Genomic DNA, 17,750 nt, shown 5'->3' on the forward strand with positions numbered 1-17,750 from the left:
AATCTAGGGAAAGTAATGGACATCCAGATTCATGAAGTCCAAAAGATACAAAATAGATTGAATCTAAGAAGGTCTATACTGAAGCACATTAAAACTGTCAAAAGTCAAAGAGAAAATTTTGAAAACAGCAAGAGAAAAGCAACTCATCATATATAGGAGAACTCCATTAAGATTATCAGCAGAATTTTTAGCAGAAACCTTAAGGCTAGCAAAGAGTGGAATGATATATTCAAAATGCTGAAAGAAAAAAATCTGCCAGTCAAGAATACTATACCTGGTAAAACTGTCCTTTAAAAATGAAGGCGGGATCAAAACTTTCCCAAACAAAACTTGAGGGAGTTTGTTACCACTAGACCTGTCCTACAAGAAGCATTAAGGGGAGTTTGTCAAGTTGAAATGAAAGGTCACTAAATAGCAACACAAAAGTATATGAAAGTATCAATCTTACCAGTAAAGGTGAGTAAATAGACAAAGAACAATGCAATACTGTAATGACTGTACATAAATCACTTTTAACCCAAGTATAAAAATTTAAAGAGAAGAGTATTAAGGATAAGCTATAACTACCAAAGATCCGTTAATGGGTACACAATATAAAGTATGCAAATTGTGACCTCAATAACATAAAGTATGGTGGGGAGGGGAGTAAAAGTGTAGAGTTTTTGTATGTGATTGAAATTAAGTTGTTAGCAGCTTAAAATGGACTGTTCTAACTCTAAGATGTTTTCTGCAAGCCTCATGGTAGCCACAAAGGAAATACTTAAAGAAGAGACACAAGAGAAAAAGGGAAAAGAGGCAAAGCATTTAATACCAAAAAATCATCAAATCACAAAAGAAGACAGCAAAAGAGTAAGAGAGGAACAAAAGAGCTACAAAAGAGACAGAAAATGATGAACAAAATGTTAATAAGTTCCTCGCGTATCAATAATTAAGTGTAAATGGATTAAACTCACCAATCAAAGGGCATAGAAAGATTGAATGGATAAAACAACAGGCTCCAACTATATGCTATGTACAAGAGACTCACTGTGCCTTTAAAGACACACAAGGACTGAAAGTGAAGGACTAGGAAAAAGATACTCCTTGTAGATGGTGATCAAAAGAGAGCAGGGATGACTATACTTATATGAGATAAAATAGACTGTAAGTCGAGACTACTATAAGAGATAGAGAAGGCATTCTATAATGACAACAGTATTAGTTCAATAGGAAGATGTGATAATTATAAATATATACACACCCAACATCAGTTCCTAAACATATAAAGCAAATATTGACAAATCTGAAGGGAGAAATAGATAGGCATACAAGAATAGTGGGGGACTTTAATACCCAACTTTCAATAATGGACAGGAAATCCAAACAGAAAATCAATAAGGAAATCACAGATTCGAACAACACTATAAACCAAATGTATGTAACAGACATATACAGAACGCCCGACAGCACCGAATACACGTTCTTCTCAAGCACACACAGAACATTCTCTGGGATAAATCACATAATAGGTCACAAAACAAGTCTTCACAAATTTAACAAGATGAAAATCATCCCACGTATCTTTTCTGACCGCAATGGAATGAAACTAGAAATCAGTAACTGAAGAAAATGAGGAAAGTCATAAATACATGTAAATTAAAAAACATATTCTTAAACAACCATTGGATCAAAGAAGAAACTAGAAGGGAAATGAGAAGATATTTCAAGACAAATGAAGATGAAAATACAGCATACCAAAACTTTGCAAAAGCAGTACTAAGAAGTACCTAATAGGGGCGCCTGGGTGGCACAGCGGTTAAGCGTCTGCCTTCGGCTCAGGGCGTGATCCCGGCGTTGTGGGATCAAGCCCCGCATCAGCTCCTCCGCTATGAGCCTGCTTTCCTCTCCCACTCCCCCTGCTTGTGTTCCCTCTCTCTCTGGCTGTCTCTCTCTCTGTCGGATAAATAAATAAAATCTTAAAAAAAAAAAAAAAAGAAGTACCTAATAACACTTCCATTAAAAAAGAAAAATCTCAAATAAACCACCTAACTTTATACCTCACGGTACTAGAAAAAGAAGAACAAACACAACCCAGAGTTAGCAGAATGAAAGAAATGATAAAGATCAGAGCAGAAATAAATGAACTAGGACATAGAAAAGTAGTAGAAAAAAATAAATGAAACAAAGAGTTTGGTGTTTTGAAAAGAGAAACAAAATCAACAAACCCTTGGCAAAACTAAGAAAAAAGGAGAGAGGACTCCAATAAATAAAACCGTAAATGAAGAGAAGGCATCACAACAGATGCCACAGAAATAAAAAAGATAAACTATTAGGAACACTTATAAGCCAATAAATTGGACAACCACAAGAAATGAATAAATCCCTAGAAATATAGAATTAGGAAGAAAGAGGAAGTTTGAACAGACCAATAATAAATACGAAGGCTGAATAAGTAACCAACACAAAGGAAAATGGGACCAGATGTCTTCACAGGTGAATTCTACCAAATATTCGAAGAATTAATACCAGTCTTCAAATGCTTCCAAAAACTAGAAAGAGAAGCATAGTACTCATAATACTCAGTTTGTGAAGCCAACATTACCCTGGCACCAATGCCAGACAAAAAATTAGAACTACTGGGATGCCTGGATGGCTCAGTCAGTTAAGCGTCTGCCTTCAGCTCAGGTCATGATCCCAGGGTCCTGGGATCAAGTCCTGCATCAGGCTCCTTGCTTGGCGGGGAGCCTGCATCTCCCTCTATCTGTGCCTCTCTTGTGCTTGTGCTTTCTCTCTCTCCCTGACAAATAAATAAATAAAACCTTAAAAACAAATTAGCGCTACCGTATGATTCATCAATCCCACCTCTGGGTACGTATCCAAAGGAAGAGAAATCAGCATCTCAAAGAGATAGCTGCACTCCCATGTTCATTGAAGCATTGTGCAATAGCCAAGACGTGGAAGCAAACGAATGTGTATGGACTGATGAGTGGATAGAGAAAATGTGGTCTAGAATCTCAATGGAATATTAGTCAGCCTTTCAAACGAAGCAAGTCCTGCCGTTTGCAGCAAGATGGGTGAATCTGGTGGACATATGCGAAGGGCGATAAGTCAGACACGGAGAGACAAGCACTACATAATACCTCTCAGATGAGGAAGCTGAAATAGTCAAATTGATAAAAGAAGAGAGTAGAGTGGTGGTTTCCAGGCCTGGGGAGAGGGGCAAATCGAGGGCACGGAGTTTCACTTGTACAGGATGAGTAAGTCCTAGAGATCTGTCTGGCACAGTGCTTGTCATAAATAATGCCATTTTATACATGTAAGACTGTTGTTGAGACGGTAGATTTTAGGTTGTGTTCTTATCAGAAAAAAAATAAAAGAGGGTAAAGGAGGGGATGGGTGTGCTTATGGTGTAAGTCATGATGGTTTTACAGGTGTTACTTATCTCCCACGTCATCAGGTCGTGCGCACGAAATCCGTACAGCTCCGTGTAGGTCAGTTAGACCTCCTTAAGGAGGTCAAAAAAAGAAAGTAGAGAGGACCCCGATTTGGTCCAGGTTGCTGAAGGCCTCAGGAACAGGGCCAGTGGGACACATTTATAATCCACATTAAGTGAACAAAGGTGGCCCAGAATGCTACAGACTGTCTTTTGACTGTATAAAAAGGTAGAAAACAAAGCCTAGAGATAGACATGCAAATATTACAGCCGTTACCTCCAGGTGGTGGGATTACAGATGATTTTTTACTTGTGTTTCTTAAGCTTTTCTGTATTTCTTCCACATGAGAAAAAACAATAGAGGTGATTTTAGAATCTGAATTTGTGCCGTCACAGTGATTCGTTGCAGACAACAGAAGCCAGTTTTTCTGGTTTGAGCAGAGTGGGGCTTATTCCTGGGTGTTCAGATGGAGATTCCAGGACTACCAGGGGAATCAGCTTTGATGCACCATGACCAGGGACAACTCGGCCTAGACAGTCACCTAACCCTGCCCAAGACTGTTGCCATGGGCACAGCACTGCCTGGAATGCTCAGGCCCAGACACTGGAGCCCGCTGCTGTGGGAGAGCCAGAACTTTCTGTTCCCTGCCAGCCAGGCACCTCATCTCCACCACGCATGGTGCTCACATCCACCTTCCACACTTCGGGCAGGCATCTGCCCAGAGCAGCTGAGACCACCTGCAGAACCCTAGCTGCAAGGGTGTCTGGGAAATGTAGGTTTCAGTTTTTCCAGAGACTGACTAATGTAGAGCCAGGCCTGGAAGGAGGGGGTTGGCACGCATGTTCAATGAGTCAGTCTGCAAGTTCCACCACGGAATCAAAACAAGAGCAACAAAAATGGTCACTTACACCCTTCTGAAAGCCACATGAAGGCTCAAATTGTCCATTGTATTGTCTTAAGGACAGCAGGGAGCTTTCTCTTAATCCAGAGAGCACTGGCCATCGGAGCCCCTAGCCCTAGCCTCCTCAGTACACACTGGCCTGCCTTCTCGCTGCCTGGGGATTTTTCCTGCTGCTGGAGACCCCTTGGTCACTTGTGCAGCAGGCTGAAGCGTGCGGACTTAGCGTCTCCAGGAGACGTCAGCCAGTGCCCCACTGCCTTGTCTCTTGGCTGGGAGAGCTCTCACTGTCCCAGGGCTTCCTGGTGGACTGGCTTCCTGTCGTCCCCAGTGGTGGGCTCCCGCAGTGGTGGGCTCCTGCACGGTGGGCGGCCTGATAACACCCATGATTAACTGCAGTCTCTTCCTTGTCTCACTTCCCTACCCCCTTGCCTTCACCTCCCATATAAACTCCTGGTGCGTCGGGGCAACGCCAATGAAGGCGTCGTGGCCCGAGCATGCGCACATGTAAGCCTCAGGCTGGCTCCCGGAGTTGGTTTAACAGGTGTGAGGCTGCATCTGTGACCTTGCATCTGTTCATACCAATCTGGAAAGTCATCCTGTTCCTGGTTCTCACCCTCTCTGGCAGGGAACCAGAGGGCTCCAGTACGCTCCCAGCCACCTGCTGCCTCACCCACGCTGATGCACGGCCGTGCCTGCACAGAGGGCATCACCCTCCCCAGAGTTCAGCCCGACCCCTTTCTGCCCTTTCTTGCCACATCATTTATTACTCCTTCTGCCCTAAGACCGTGACGATATGCCGTGAGGTTCAAATTTGAACCTGGGGTTCTGAATATGCCATCCTTGGTTTAAAAGGGGACCGCTGTGTGCTGCTGTTAGCGTGGGAGTTTGCAGTCAGCTCCGTCTTGGGTTCACACAGCAAACACCTCCCGCAGCCTGCTGGGCGCCAGGCCCTGTGCTGGGCTTTGCTGCACAGGGATGCGTCCTCTACTAAGGAACCGCCCTTGCCTCCTGCACCGTGGGTCTGCCCTAAGTAGCTGCGCAGCAGCCTAGGGGCAGGGAGCGCGCGTCCTCAGATCGCACCTTCAGGCAGGGGGCGGGGGAAGCAGCTTTATTGATCAACCACTTCGTGTCGCGCATGCGCTTTGTCTCCTTACAGCATTCTTGGGGGCTTTTACCATCCCCAGCCCACAGATGAAGAAACTGAGGTTCATAGAGGTTGAGTGACATTCTGAGGTCGCTTGGCAGCAGTAAAGGGCAGTGCTGGGCCCGGGACAGGGAGGGTCTGACTCAGCATCTGTTCCTATTCCTGGTATGTCCTGGCTTCTCAGACACGGGACATCCCAGAACGATGGGCTCCTGACATCGCTGGGTCCCTGCAGCTCAGCCATTTAACCAGGAGCCTCTACGTCGTCTTAGCACTGGAGACTCTGCAGGGCACCTCCAGGTCCCTTGTCCTCATGGAGCTTCCCCCTTATTGAGGAAGACAGACACAGTAAGCAGACACAGATAAGATCGCTTCAAGTGGGACTGAGCAAAGGCTCCCCAGCCGGTGATGCGAAGGAGGAGGATTTTCCACTGCTGCGTAACAAACGACCCCAACCCTTAGCAGCTCACAGAGGCAACCATTTCTTGTCTTGGCGTGCGGGGGGGGGGGCCGGGAGCCTGGGAGCAGCCTCTCTGGATGGTTCTGACTCAGCGGCTCTGAGATCGCCAGCAAGGCGTTGGGTGGGGCGGCTGTACCTGTAAGCTCACTCGTGTGGCCGGCGGCAGACCATCAGGTTCTTACCACGTGGGTGTCTCCACGGCTGCTCACAGGACAGGCTTCCCCCAGGGCGAGAGGTCAAGACAGAGATGAAGAGTGAGACGCACACACGCACACGCCCATGTGCACTCACACCCATGCATGTATGCACACCCGTGCACACACAGCCCCTGCTTGCTTTCGTTTCTGTCGCAGCTCTGATGAGATGGAAAATAAACACAAAACACCGTCCTCTGCTGCTGCTCCTGGGGATGGCCCATCCTCATGCCTCTGTGGCTTGCGTTGGCTTCAGGCTCCCTGAGGGCGAATCTGGAAAGGCTTCCAGCTAACAGAGGGCTCATCTGCACCTGGTTGCATCCCCTGGCGGGGGAAGCAGCACACCCTTCCGTTGGCCATTCTGGTTTCCATCAGCCGCCAGCTTGGGGGGCTGTGGCCTGTGTTGGTGTGTGCTGATGCCACTTGAAATTGCTGGGCAGGGAGTCCACGGTCCTTCTAGAGCAAGGGGTTTACGTTCAGGCATCTGGAACACACGTGGCTGGGAAATACCTGCTTTTCATGTTATTTGCTACCAGTGAGAGCACAGGGGAGTTTGGGCGCTGCCAGAGACGCCCACCTGTGACCACGGCCTGGAGGTTTGAGGAACAAAGCAGGGACTCATTCCCCCTTTTAAAACAGCTCATCACTTTGTTGAACCGTTGTTCACGTTTTCCATTTTGAAATCGTGACTTACACACACAGAGGGCATACAAAATCTGTGTGCACATGCATGTGTTTGTGTGTGGGTGCGGTTTAAAGATTCACTCCGGTGTAGGCAGCTGTATTCAGCACCCAAGCCCAGCAGCCTGGAAAGCCCTTAATATTCCTCTGACAGCAAGTCCTCTCTGGGGGGTGACGCATGCCCTGACTTCTTGACAGTCACGTCCCTGCTTGGCTTCACGGTTTAACTCCCAGCTGGGCATCTCTCAGCTGAGGCGCTGAGTTTCGCCTGTTTTGCTTCAGTCCGATGGATCGTGACGTGTGCCCTCTTTGGCCACCTAGGCCACTCGCCCTGCTGCTGGGGGGGCCGGGGCTTGTGTTCCCCTGGCTGCTTGGTGTCCCTTGTTTTGTGTGGCTGGGCCACATTCATCCATTTTCCTGCCGTGATGCATTCCAGCTCGGGGCTCTGGGAGCACCCCACCTCGGGCCATGACGTGTGCCTCACTGGTGTTTGTACCTCGGAGCACAACTTGTGGGTCAGGGGGTGCTCTTACTTTCCTGGGTAACACCGTCTTTTCTACAACAGAGCACTTATGTGTGCCAGGCCCTGTGATGATGTGGGGAAGCGCGGAGTGGTATTAATCGAACCGTTATTCCAAGAGATCTCAGCTGCAGACTGGCCCCTGCTGTGGGGGAGGGATGGGCTGCTTGAGAGGCCTAACAGGGAGGGAGGCCTGGCTGAGTTTGGAGAAGGCGGCCAGAGATGCCCCCGAGTGAGGGACACAGTGGCAGAAAGTGACTGATAGTCAGGGGGTGTTAACTACATAAAGGACTGCAGGCGGGAGGAAGAGTGTGTGCAAAGGCCCTGAGGCTGGAAATCCATCCGGATTTCACAGTTTGAGCAAGGCCTGTGGGGACAGCTCCTCTGTGCCGTGTGTCACATCAGCTGAGGCTTTGCTCACGGTGGCTGGCAGCTGGAGACTCAGCTGGGGCTGTTGGCCGGGAGCCTTCCCCACCCTCCTCCCCCTCCCTTTCCCCCTCCTCTTCCTCCCCCTCCCCCTCTCTGGCCTCCCCTCCTCCTCCACGTGTTAGCTTGGGCTTCCTCTCAGCATGGCAGTTGGTTTCTTAAGAGCAGGAAAGCAAAAGTTGCCAGTTCTTTCAAAGGTTAGGGCTGAACCTGGCAGGGGCGTCATTTCTGCCATCACAGAAGTCACAGAGTCCACGTACAGCCACTGGCCACTCACGTCACAGACCTCGTCTTTTTTTTTTTTTTTTTAATAAAAATGGTGTCTATTTAAGGTGTACCACGTGTTTTGGTATACATATATACAGTAAAATGACCACTACAGGCAAGCTGACTAACGTGTTCCTCTCCTTACATAATTGTCTTTATTTTTTGTGGTGCAAGCACCTGAAATTTATTCTAGCAAATTTCTAGTACACCATCTGGCATTATTAACCGTAGTCACCATGCTGTACATTAGAGCTCCACACCTACTCATCCTACCAAAACTGTTTTTCCAACTTGTGGAAAACTTCAAACATGCACAAAAGTAGGCAACACCGTGTCAGGACTCCCCCCCGCCCCCCGCGATATATCCAACTTCAACAATTATCAGCTCACCACTAATCTTCTCTGTATTATATATTTTTCAATTTTTTAATAACACAGCACATATACTGAAAGTGTTTGTGTTGTAAGTGTGCAGCAGGGTGGGTTTTCACACCGTGGGTCTCCCAGGAGAGACTCTGGTACTCAGTTCCAACACGTGTGGGAGGGGGGCGAGTGCCCACACCACCAAGCCATTCTCTAACACCCACTGCGTGTCCTCCGATTCAACCCAATTCTATCACTCTCTACCCGGAGATAGCCTCAGATCCCCCACATGAAGGGCTCAGTCCTGCAAGACTGCCCCCACCCCCACTTCAGATGCCAGTCGCAAGCTTAGCTTGTTACCTGTGCTTCTGACCAACTGGCTATAAATCAGAGGTTCCCGTGACTTCCCCCTTGGGTTCAATTAATTTGAGTGGCTCACAGAATTCAGGAAACCAGTGTACTCACTACAGTACTGGCTTCTTCTAAAAGGACGTAACTCGGGGACAGCCAGGTCGGAGAGATGCACAGGGCAAGGGATGGGGCAGGGGCGTGGAGCTTCCCTGCCCTCTGGGCACACCACCGTCCCCGAATCTCTGTGTGTTCACCAACTGAAGCTCTTTGAACCCCATCCCTTTGGATTTTTCTGGAGGCTTCATTACGTAGACCTGACTGATTAAATCATTGGCCGTTGGTGATTGATTCAACCTCCAGCCTTTTCTTCCCTCCCTGAAGGTCAGGGAGTGGGACTGAAAGTTCCAACCGTCTATTCTTGGTTGGTTCCCCTCACAACCAGCCCCCATCCTTAGGTGCTTTTCAAAAGTCACCTCATTAACGTGACCCTAGTTATGGTGGAAAGGGGCTCTGAAGTGATTTCAGGGACTGAGGACTAGAGACCAAATAGTGTAACAAAAGATGTTCCCATTGCTCTCATTGCTCAGAAATTCCAAGGGTTTGGGGGTGCCTGTTGAGTCTGACTCTTGATTTCAGCTCAGGTCATGATCCCTGGTCCTGGGACCAAGCCCCAGGTCAGGCTCCCCACTCTGTGGGGAGTCTGCTTGAGATTCTCTCTCCCTCTCCCTCTGCCCCTCCACCGCATGTGCGTTTTTGCTCGCTCCCTCTCAAATAAATGAATAAATGATTTAAAAAAAAAAGAAAGAAAGAAAATTGCAAGGGTTTGGGGTGCTGGGAGCCAGGAACTATGCACAAAGACCAAATATATATGAGACACACATTTTGGTAATCTGAGTGACCAAATATATACTTTTTATTAATCGCGATTTTGCCCCTGGGTAACCAGGACCTGGATCGGGACACAAACATGAGCAGCACCTACAAGCCCTCAGGGCCCCCTTCCGTCATCCGCCCAAGGAACCTCCACCCTGACCTCTAACACGACAGAAGGGGTCCGGTGTGCTTGTCGGCCGTTGAGGTGCGGCAGGAGGGCACCCCCATGCTGGCTGGTCGTGCCACTGTGAATTTACACAGCCTGCGCGAGCCTCAGTCCCTCTTCCGCACAGTGTGGACCACGCTGGGCCGGCCAGCGTGCTGTGAAAATCTGTAGCATGTGTCACGGCCCAGCCCTGGGCTTGGCTCCTCTTAAGGACTGAGTAAGGGTGTCTCTCGTCCTCATCATCATTGGTCTTATTTCTCGTTCTGCACCGGCTGAGCCAGGAAGTGGCCCGTGGCCCTGGCAGGCGCTGTGTCACTGGCTGACAGCTGAGGACAGCTGGAGCCTTCCAGACAGCCAACAACTGCTGGTGTGTAAGATCCTTTATAGCATCCTGGGGAAACTTTCCTGCGCCGGGCCGTCGGTTTGCTTGAAAGACAGCCTGGGTAGAATCTGTCATTGACACGGCAGACGTAGGAAAGGACGTGGGATGCTCTCCTAAGATCAGCAAGGCCGGCTCAGTGGGAGAAGCCATTCCCCTGGGCTTCAGTGCTGATGGGGCCATGCAGCTAGTCTGCAAAATTACTGAAAAAGGCAATTTGAAAAAAAAAAAAGACTTTGGGTTAAGGGTGTTTTTATTTCTGTAGCTCGCTGGCAGTAAAATCCAATTTGGGACGTCCAGGGATTAGATTCCCCAACGTGCTTGCACTAGCCCTTTGCTCCTTCAGACGCTGGGAGCCCGGCTGTGGCTTTAAGCCCTTCGCTGCGAGGATTTGAATCCCCAAGTCCCTTTGCTTTGGTTTACAGAGCGCGAAGGCACCGCTGTCAGGGATGCCCTGTATTTCACAGGCTCCATGAAAGTTCAAGTGTGCGCGATACGATCTAAGTGTCCAGTTCCTTGACATTCAGGCTTGTCTCCTTTGTAAAGTGGTGTAATTGATTTCTGGGTACTTGAAAATGGAGCTGGTAGTGGGGCTATATGCTGGAAATACCAAGTAGAGGATGCAGAGAGGCCAGCTGCACGTCCCTCACTCATTCCTTCCACAGCAGCCTCACGGGGCCCAGGGCACAGAGTTCTGGAGCCACAGGCCCCCCTCTGGGAGTGATGATGACGGCCAAGGTGATGTGCACTGGAGGGGGTTGGGAAACCAGCCGAAAGCTTCCAGGAGGAGGTGGTTTTCAGGGTGGAGTTCTAGGTCAAAAGCCCAGCAACGGCACGCCATGGGGACTGGGGCTGGGGGCAGTCTGCTGAGGCTGGAGAAGGGCTCCCAGGGTCGCTGGGGACCTCATGGGTGCCCATATCTAACGTCCTCATGCGGATCCCCCATACTGGAGGGTACTTACTTGCATTCTAAGTGTGTGTTCTCTCTCTTTGCAGGTCTGAAGGAGAAAGTTCCCGGAGTGTCAGGTATGTGGGCCATCAGCCTCTGCTTGAGCTTCTTGCGTCCGGGGAGTGGGTGGCTTCCATGAAACCATGTGCTTTGATTTCTCTCTGATGAGGTCTCACCAGGTCAGAGCCCTGCTCCCTTGCCACTCCTGGCCCTGGCCTGCCACCCGCGGACCTCGGCCATGCTCTGTCTGCTAGCTTCATGTCCGAGAGCAGCAAGAGCCCTGGTTTACTGTGCAGGCTTTCCTGATTCTGGAATGACCTTCCTGGAGGTCACCCTGCTTGGGGGTTGTTTCGTCCCCTCAAGGGCTGTCGTGGTGTCTGGTTTACCTAGACTGTGACGTATCGAAGACTGGAAGCTTCTCAGTTCAGACAGCCCCCGGGACCAGACTTGGGATGTTTGGTGGAAGGGCAGGCTCCTGCCTGCCTTGACTGCTGCAGTATGTCTCCATGGCACATGGAGCAGATGATGCTTGCAGTTGAGACCCTGCCTCTCTCCTCCCCCACCAGTGGAGGGTAGGGGGTCAGCATGGAGGGGGGTCACAGCGGGGATACTGACTGGACCGAGGAGAGGGGCTGGTAGGCACCAGAACCCCAGGGTGCTAGTGGTCTAGCCCAGGGGGCTGGGGCCAGGTCTCAAGGCTTGAGTTGGGGGACCAAGAAGGCCATGAGGGATGGGAGATGATTGGGTGCTGATGAGGGTGGGAGAGGGGAGGAGAAGCAAGGAGGCCATTGAAGAGCCACAGGGGACGCCCAGGCCCCTTGGCAGCAAATGGGATTTCAGATTTGTGGCTGGTTTGAATCGCACTGTGACCAGGCTGGGGAGATAAGAGGCTCATCCTGGGCCTGGAGCTGGGAGTTTCAGGCTTGGGTGGGGTCCTCTAGGCAGTCTGGGGAGAGAGAAGTGCAGATGGATGATGGTGGCTGGGTCCTGGGGAGGCTCCAGGAAGCAGCACGGGGAGGTCCCATTCTGTACTCGTGCACTTGGCTTTGGCTTACCCCAGGAGACATGCGTGGTGGTCCCAAGCGAGGGAGGCAGAATAGGGGGCAGTGGGAGGGCAGGGTCCCTACAGGAAGCAGAGGCACACTCAGGGTGAGGGGGGTACTGAATAGAGTGTCATACAAGGCCTACCAATGGGGTGAGGGCCAGGTCGCCATAGGCCTGAGAACGGAGAGGAGATACGCTGAGAGATGGAGAATGGCCAAGGCCAGGAGATGCCGGAGGAGGGCCTGCTGGGCATTCTGGAACCATGGCCCACCCTGAGTATGTGCAGCTGTGAAAGCCGGGGGAGGGTGCCCTCGGTGGGCTGATGGGGGAAGAGGCCCCAGGTATGTTGTTTCGTGAGCAAAGCAAGGGGCAGGAGAGCGTGTATCTCGCATTACATTTTGAATAAGAAAAATCAGATATAAGAACACGGTTTCTTGCTTGTAAAGTTTGCATAGGTAAGCAATGGCAGGAGACACAAGCAGTTATCAGAATGGTCCCTTGGGAGATGGGGAGCAGAGTGCGGAGGTTCAAGAGCGGCTGTGAGCCTCCTCGAAGTGTGTACTGTGCTGTTGCTTGAGTTTGGAACCACGCAAATGTCTTAGCTATCCAGATATTTGTTAAAGGTGAAGAGCTGTCTGAAGAGAGGGTGGGGTGCCGAGGGGTAGTGAGCATCCCGTCACTGGGGTATGCACCAACGTTGGAAGGGGATTCACGGGGGGAATAGGAAGGAGAGGGCCCTCAGCCCCACTCTCCACTGCCTCTCTCTGCTTTAAGATCTGAGCCCCCGCTCCCCTCTGCTCTACTCACCCGGAGATCAGTGGGCCTTCACCTGCAAATTCAGCCAAGTTCCTAATCGAATGGGTGCTGGGAGACGTGTGTGGGGTGGATGTTTAGCCCTAAACCCCCTGCCTGCCCACCCCCGGGGGGCTGTGTGTGGTGGGCTCTCGGGAACCTGGTTTTGCAGGGCAGGTATCGGACAAGAGCCCTGAAGCTGGAGCGTGATACCCCGCTCAAGGGGAAGGTTGGGAAGGACATTTCGGTGAGGGGACAGCACGGGCAAGGACCTGTGTGGAGAGAATAAGGAACGGCCTGGGAACGGGAGCGGGGCACTGTCTGCAAATTGGAACATATGTTCACAGCTCGAGCCAAATGGTTCTCAGCAGGACACCTAGAGATGAGGAGCCGGGCAGGGAAGAAAACCGATGGGAGTCCAAGCAGAGAAGGCTGCATCTCAAGTTTTTCTAAGGCTCAAGAACCCAACCCCGTAGCGACTTCTCCTGTGCTGTGTAGACTCTTGGGCACAGGCCCGGCGACCTTTAGGACTCCTGAGAAAAGCCACTGCTGGGACTTTAAGATGCTGTTGTCAGGCCTTGACTGCATCTCTGTCCTGTGCCAGGCGTGTGTTTTGGCCCCCAGGGAGCTGTCACCGCAGGGAGTCAGGCCTCTCTCTGCTCACTAGCACAGGGTGGGTACAGGGGCACAGGACAGGAAGCCCCCCAAATGGTTCAGATCTGACCCACTCTCTGTGCTTCGGGTTACTACCCCCGGACAGCTGCAAACTTTGTTTCCCAGGGAAGAGTGGCCATGAAGTGTCTTCCTAAAGGGACCCTGGTCTTCTGCCTAGTGTTCTCCCATGGGGGGTCCCACCAGAAGGATTGTTCTAGAACTCAAGTCTGACAGTGACTGCCCCGCCCCCCCTTCACCCTCCAGGGAACCCCGTTGCCCAGCACCACAGCTGTGGCTCTCACTGAGGTGCCTGGGGCCAGGCACCTGCCACCTGCACAGCCCAGTTCCCTGCTCCTGTCCCCCATGCATCTTCTGCAGCCACCCAGTGGTGCTGCTCACCGGTTCTAGATGCATCCATAGATTCCCTGCCTGCCTTGAGCTTCTGTGGGACTAATGCCGTTTCCTCTGCCCCCTCCCCTCGGCAGACCCGAGCCTTTCTCAGAACCCTCACATTGCTGCCTCCCCGAAGCACTGAGGGGGTCATGGCTGAAGAGCCCTTCCCCTGCTTGCGCTCCTTGGCTTTTTGTGCTTCCTTCTGATACCCCTGTTCGCGTTGATTGCTGTCCTACCGACTTGAGCCCTTAACCCCCCACGCAGAGTAAGGAACCTGGGTGAGGCCCCCCAGTTGTCTCCCAGCACAGAGCACAGAGCAGGCACCAACAGGCTTAGTGGACTGAATTCACCTTGGTCTCACTGGGAACCCCGGGCACAATGCCTTGTCCACAGAACGGGTACAAATTAATGTTTGCTTAATTGGATTTAGAACTCATAAATATTTTCAGGCCATAAGATGGAAGGGGGAAAAAATTGGACCATCTACCCTGCTTAGTGGATAATGCCCCCCCTTGCTTCGTCCCCCTTTCCACAATAAACACCAAAAATCGTGGGCAGAGGGGGCTACATTTGACTCAGAAAGGCAGTGCCTGGATGTTATGATCCCAGCTAAGGTCTGGACGGCCACCAAGAGTTGACGGTCTTTGCTAAATGTTAAGGAAATGAACCCTGAGAGACCCTCCTTGGCTGACCCGCCCCCCACCCTGAGGCCCCTGCTTGGCAACGTTTTCTCTTTACGCTGCAAGGACGGACGTGCGGACGTGCGCCGCAGGCTTTCTGGTGGGCTGGTGGAGCCCCCCCAGAGCAGCAGGTTCGGTTTTTGCCAGGAGAAGCCTGTTTGCGGATGCGTGCGCGCTCCTTTTCCCCGAGGCGAAACATTTGCAAGATCAGATGTATTCATTTTCCACAAATGAAATGACTCAGTTTTGACCATTTTGCAAACGTAGGACTTTGCTCCCTTGCTCCCAGGGCGCGTGTGTCTGTTTTCCACTCCATTCCGGGGGAGGCTGCTGACGCCCTCCACTTTGAACCTTGTAATGATTTATCGGTTGTGGGGAGGTGGGAAAAGAAGAGCTTTGCAGAGTTTGGAGTTTGAAAGAATGAATAGCTGCACAGAGGGCCCAGAGAGGGTGCTGATACAGTGTTTGAGGTTCAAGGACTTTGTTCAGCACAAAAGCCTTGTCTTTTGTTTTTCCGCGGTTCTCATTAACTCCCTGAAATGAACCCAGCCATGTTCACTAGCAGGAACAAGTACCATTTAATGAGTGTTCACTGTGGGTCGGGGCCTCACCTCACCTGCACAACCAATCCCACCCCTTCAAGAGAGTTATGGTGAGCCCCATTTTGTCTGCTCTGGGAAACGAGGCAAAGAAATCCTTGAACAGCTCCCCTAGATAACAGGGCTTTCCTATGCAGACCCGTGTCTTGACACCCAGAGCTTTTCCAGTTCGAATAGCCTTCTGGTGCTTGCGGAATATACAGATTTGCAGGCCCTGTCCTTGCGGATTGTAACAGGCGGCCTAAACACACAGCCAGGCTGTGCCTGCCTCAGAAGCGTGGGCGGATCAATCTGCAGGAGCACTAAACAAGGTAGTTCCCCTAGATCTCCCCAGGAGGGATCTTGAAACATTGACTGGCATTTCCCAAAGGTCCCAGCCAGCAAGTTTCTCAGGACCTTGAGCAGCCGGTGAAACCTGAGGGCTGCTTGTCTGGGGAGCATGGGAGCTGCTTCTGGAGAAGGTGGGCTCGGTTACAAATGTTGTCTTAATTGGAACTAAGACATGTAAGTGAAAGCAATTAGTCAAAATTAATCCATTTTCCTGTGAACATCTCCCATCACTCCGTGCCAAAGCAAGGCAGCCTTTGTAATTAACTGGGCCATTTCCCCCCCTCAAACCCAAAATGAGAACGTGCAATTTATTTTGTGTGCAAGGAGGTATGAAAATTGCCCAAGGTGGCAGACAAAGCTGGGGCGTTTGCGCTGCTGGGTAAACAGAGTTGAACTGTCACCTCCGGGATGGAATGAGAGCTGGCTCCAAATCAGGCAGAGGGGCTGGGGCCTTCTGGGTCCACAGGTGCTGTGCTAAGGGCTGAGCCGGCGGCCGCGGGAGGAGAGCAGAAATTTCTTAGCACTGTGGATGGGAATAGAGGCACTGGGGTCAGACGATTCTGAATTAAATTCTTCTTCTCCTCGTCCCTACCCTCTGTGTCACCATGGACCAGACACTGAGCTCTGCAAGCCTCAGAGCTGACACTCTTTCAGTCTTTACTGAGTACCTACTGTATGTGTAAGCGAACCCAAGTTCATCCGTCTGATGTGCGGCCAAGACCATCGCTGAGACATCAAGCATGCAGCGAGGAGAGCGTTTATTCCAGAGGCAGCCAAACTGGGAGATGGGAGGGAAGCCTGAAATCCACCCCCTGCCCCAGGAGGAGAGTCAGGGATACTTAGGGGCAAAGGAGGAAGGTCTGGGTAGAAAGTTGCAATTGTGCTTTTTCGTTCTGTTAACCCTTTGGTTGCTGGTTTCAGTCCCCACTGTCTTTTGTTCGGTCCTCATCCTCGAGCATATTGGGACGATGACTGCTCTCTTTCCTTCCCACTACAGTGGGGTGAAGACTGGGGTAGAGGAATGGAAGCTTTCTGCACTGGTCTGGACTATTCTAAGTACTATTTGTACTTTGGTCAATAGTTCTTGTACTATGTTCTATCGAGGGTTTTAGGGGAGGGTGATTGTGACCCAGTAGCGTGTTGTGCTCATGGACTGATTTCTTGGACCAGCTCTCCCTAAGTAGTAGTAGTTTCAAGTCCATCAGAGGCTCACAGGTCTGAGCGGGGTCCTTTTCGATGTTCTCCCTCTTCCCAGGTAGGGAACCTGTGCATTCTCGTAATTCGGGTGTGATGGATCCAGGGCTGACTTCCCTGTAGTTTTCTGAGAGTGGCCAACAGCCCCTTGAAGGATGTTGTCCGATGAGGTTGGAGTTGGTCCTCTGGGGACCTGCTCTTCAGGTCCTTGGTGACACCTTTTGATGTCACTAAAGGATTCAGGCAGCATAAGGCCACACTTGGGAAGAACGTCAAGTTGCTGGAAGCAAACTTATGTATTGACTGTACCTGATAGTCTAATTCCCTGATGTGAGTCCTCTGGGAACTCCTAAGTCATGAAAAGAACGTGGAAAGTCATCCATATAACATTTCACAGCGGCTACTCTTACGCAAAGCAGGGCAGATGGCAAGGCTTTTTCCCCGAGTTAAGTTGGTGTCTTGGCATATCTTTGCCGTAATTCATTTTTTCTGTTTTTCCAGTCAGTTGGGATCTCCAGGAGGTGTGTGATTTCCATTGAGTGTCCAAGGCATCAGATGCCATTCATGTGATTTTTCACTCCAGTGTCGCTCCGAATTATTAGCAGCAGTCTAAACCTGGGAATGATTTTGCTTGCAGGTGTTTTGACAGCTTCTGAGGCCCTGGGGCGTCTGGGTGGCTCAGTCGGTTAAGCATCTGCCTTGGGCTCACGTCACGATCCCGGGGTCCAGGGATTGAGTCCTGCATCAGGCTCCCTGCCCATCAGGGAGTCTGCCTCTTCCTCTACCCATTCCCCCTGCTTGTGATCTCTCTCTCTCTCTCAAATAAATAAAATCTTTAAAAAAAAAAAATAAGAAACTTCTGAGGCCTTCTCTGAACAAAGTGGAAAAGCTTCAACCCAGCTTGTAAAGGTGTCTGCAAATATTAGCAAATACCAAGAATCATCTGTTGTTTTTGGCATCCTGGTAAGGGCCACCTG

At 50.7% G+C, this 17,750-nt stretch overlaps 1 protein-coding gene across 1 annotated transcript in view; it reads left to right on the forward strand.

Annotated features, from left to right (window-relative positions):
- Positions 1-17,750, forward strand: part of IQSEC1 (IQ motif and Sec7 domain ArfGEF 1) — a 376,503-nt gene that overhangs the window by 110,660 nt on the left and 248,093 nt on the right. The window contains 1 exon segment of the mRNA XM_057311963.1: positions 11,135-11,164. Coding sequence (XP_057167946.1) covers positions 11,135-11,164 — 30 coding nt within the window.

This window comes from Ursus arctos, unplaced genomic scaffold (genome assembly GCF_023065955.2).
Source record: "Ursus arctos isolate Adak ecotype North America unplaced genomic scaffold, UrsArc2.0 scaffold_14, whole genome shotgun sequence".
NCBI lineage: Eukaryota > Metazoa > Chordata > Mammalia > Carnivora > Ursidae > Ursus > Ursus arctos.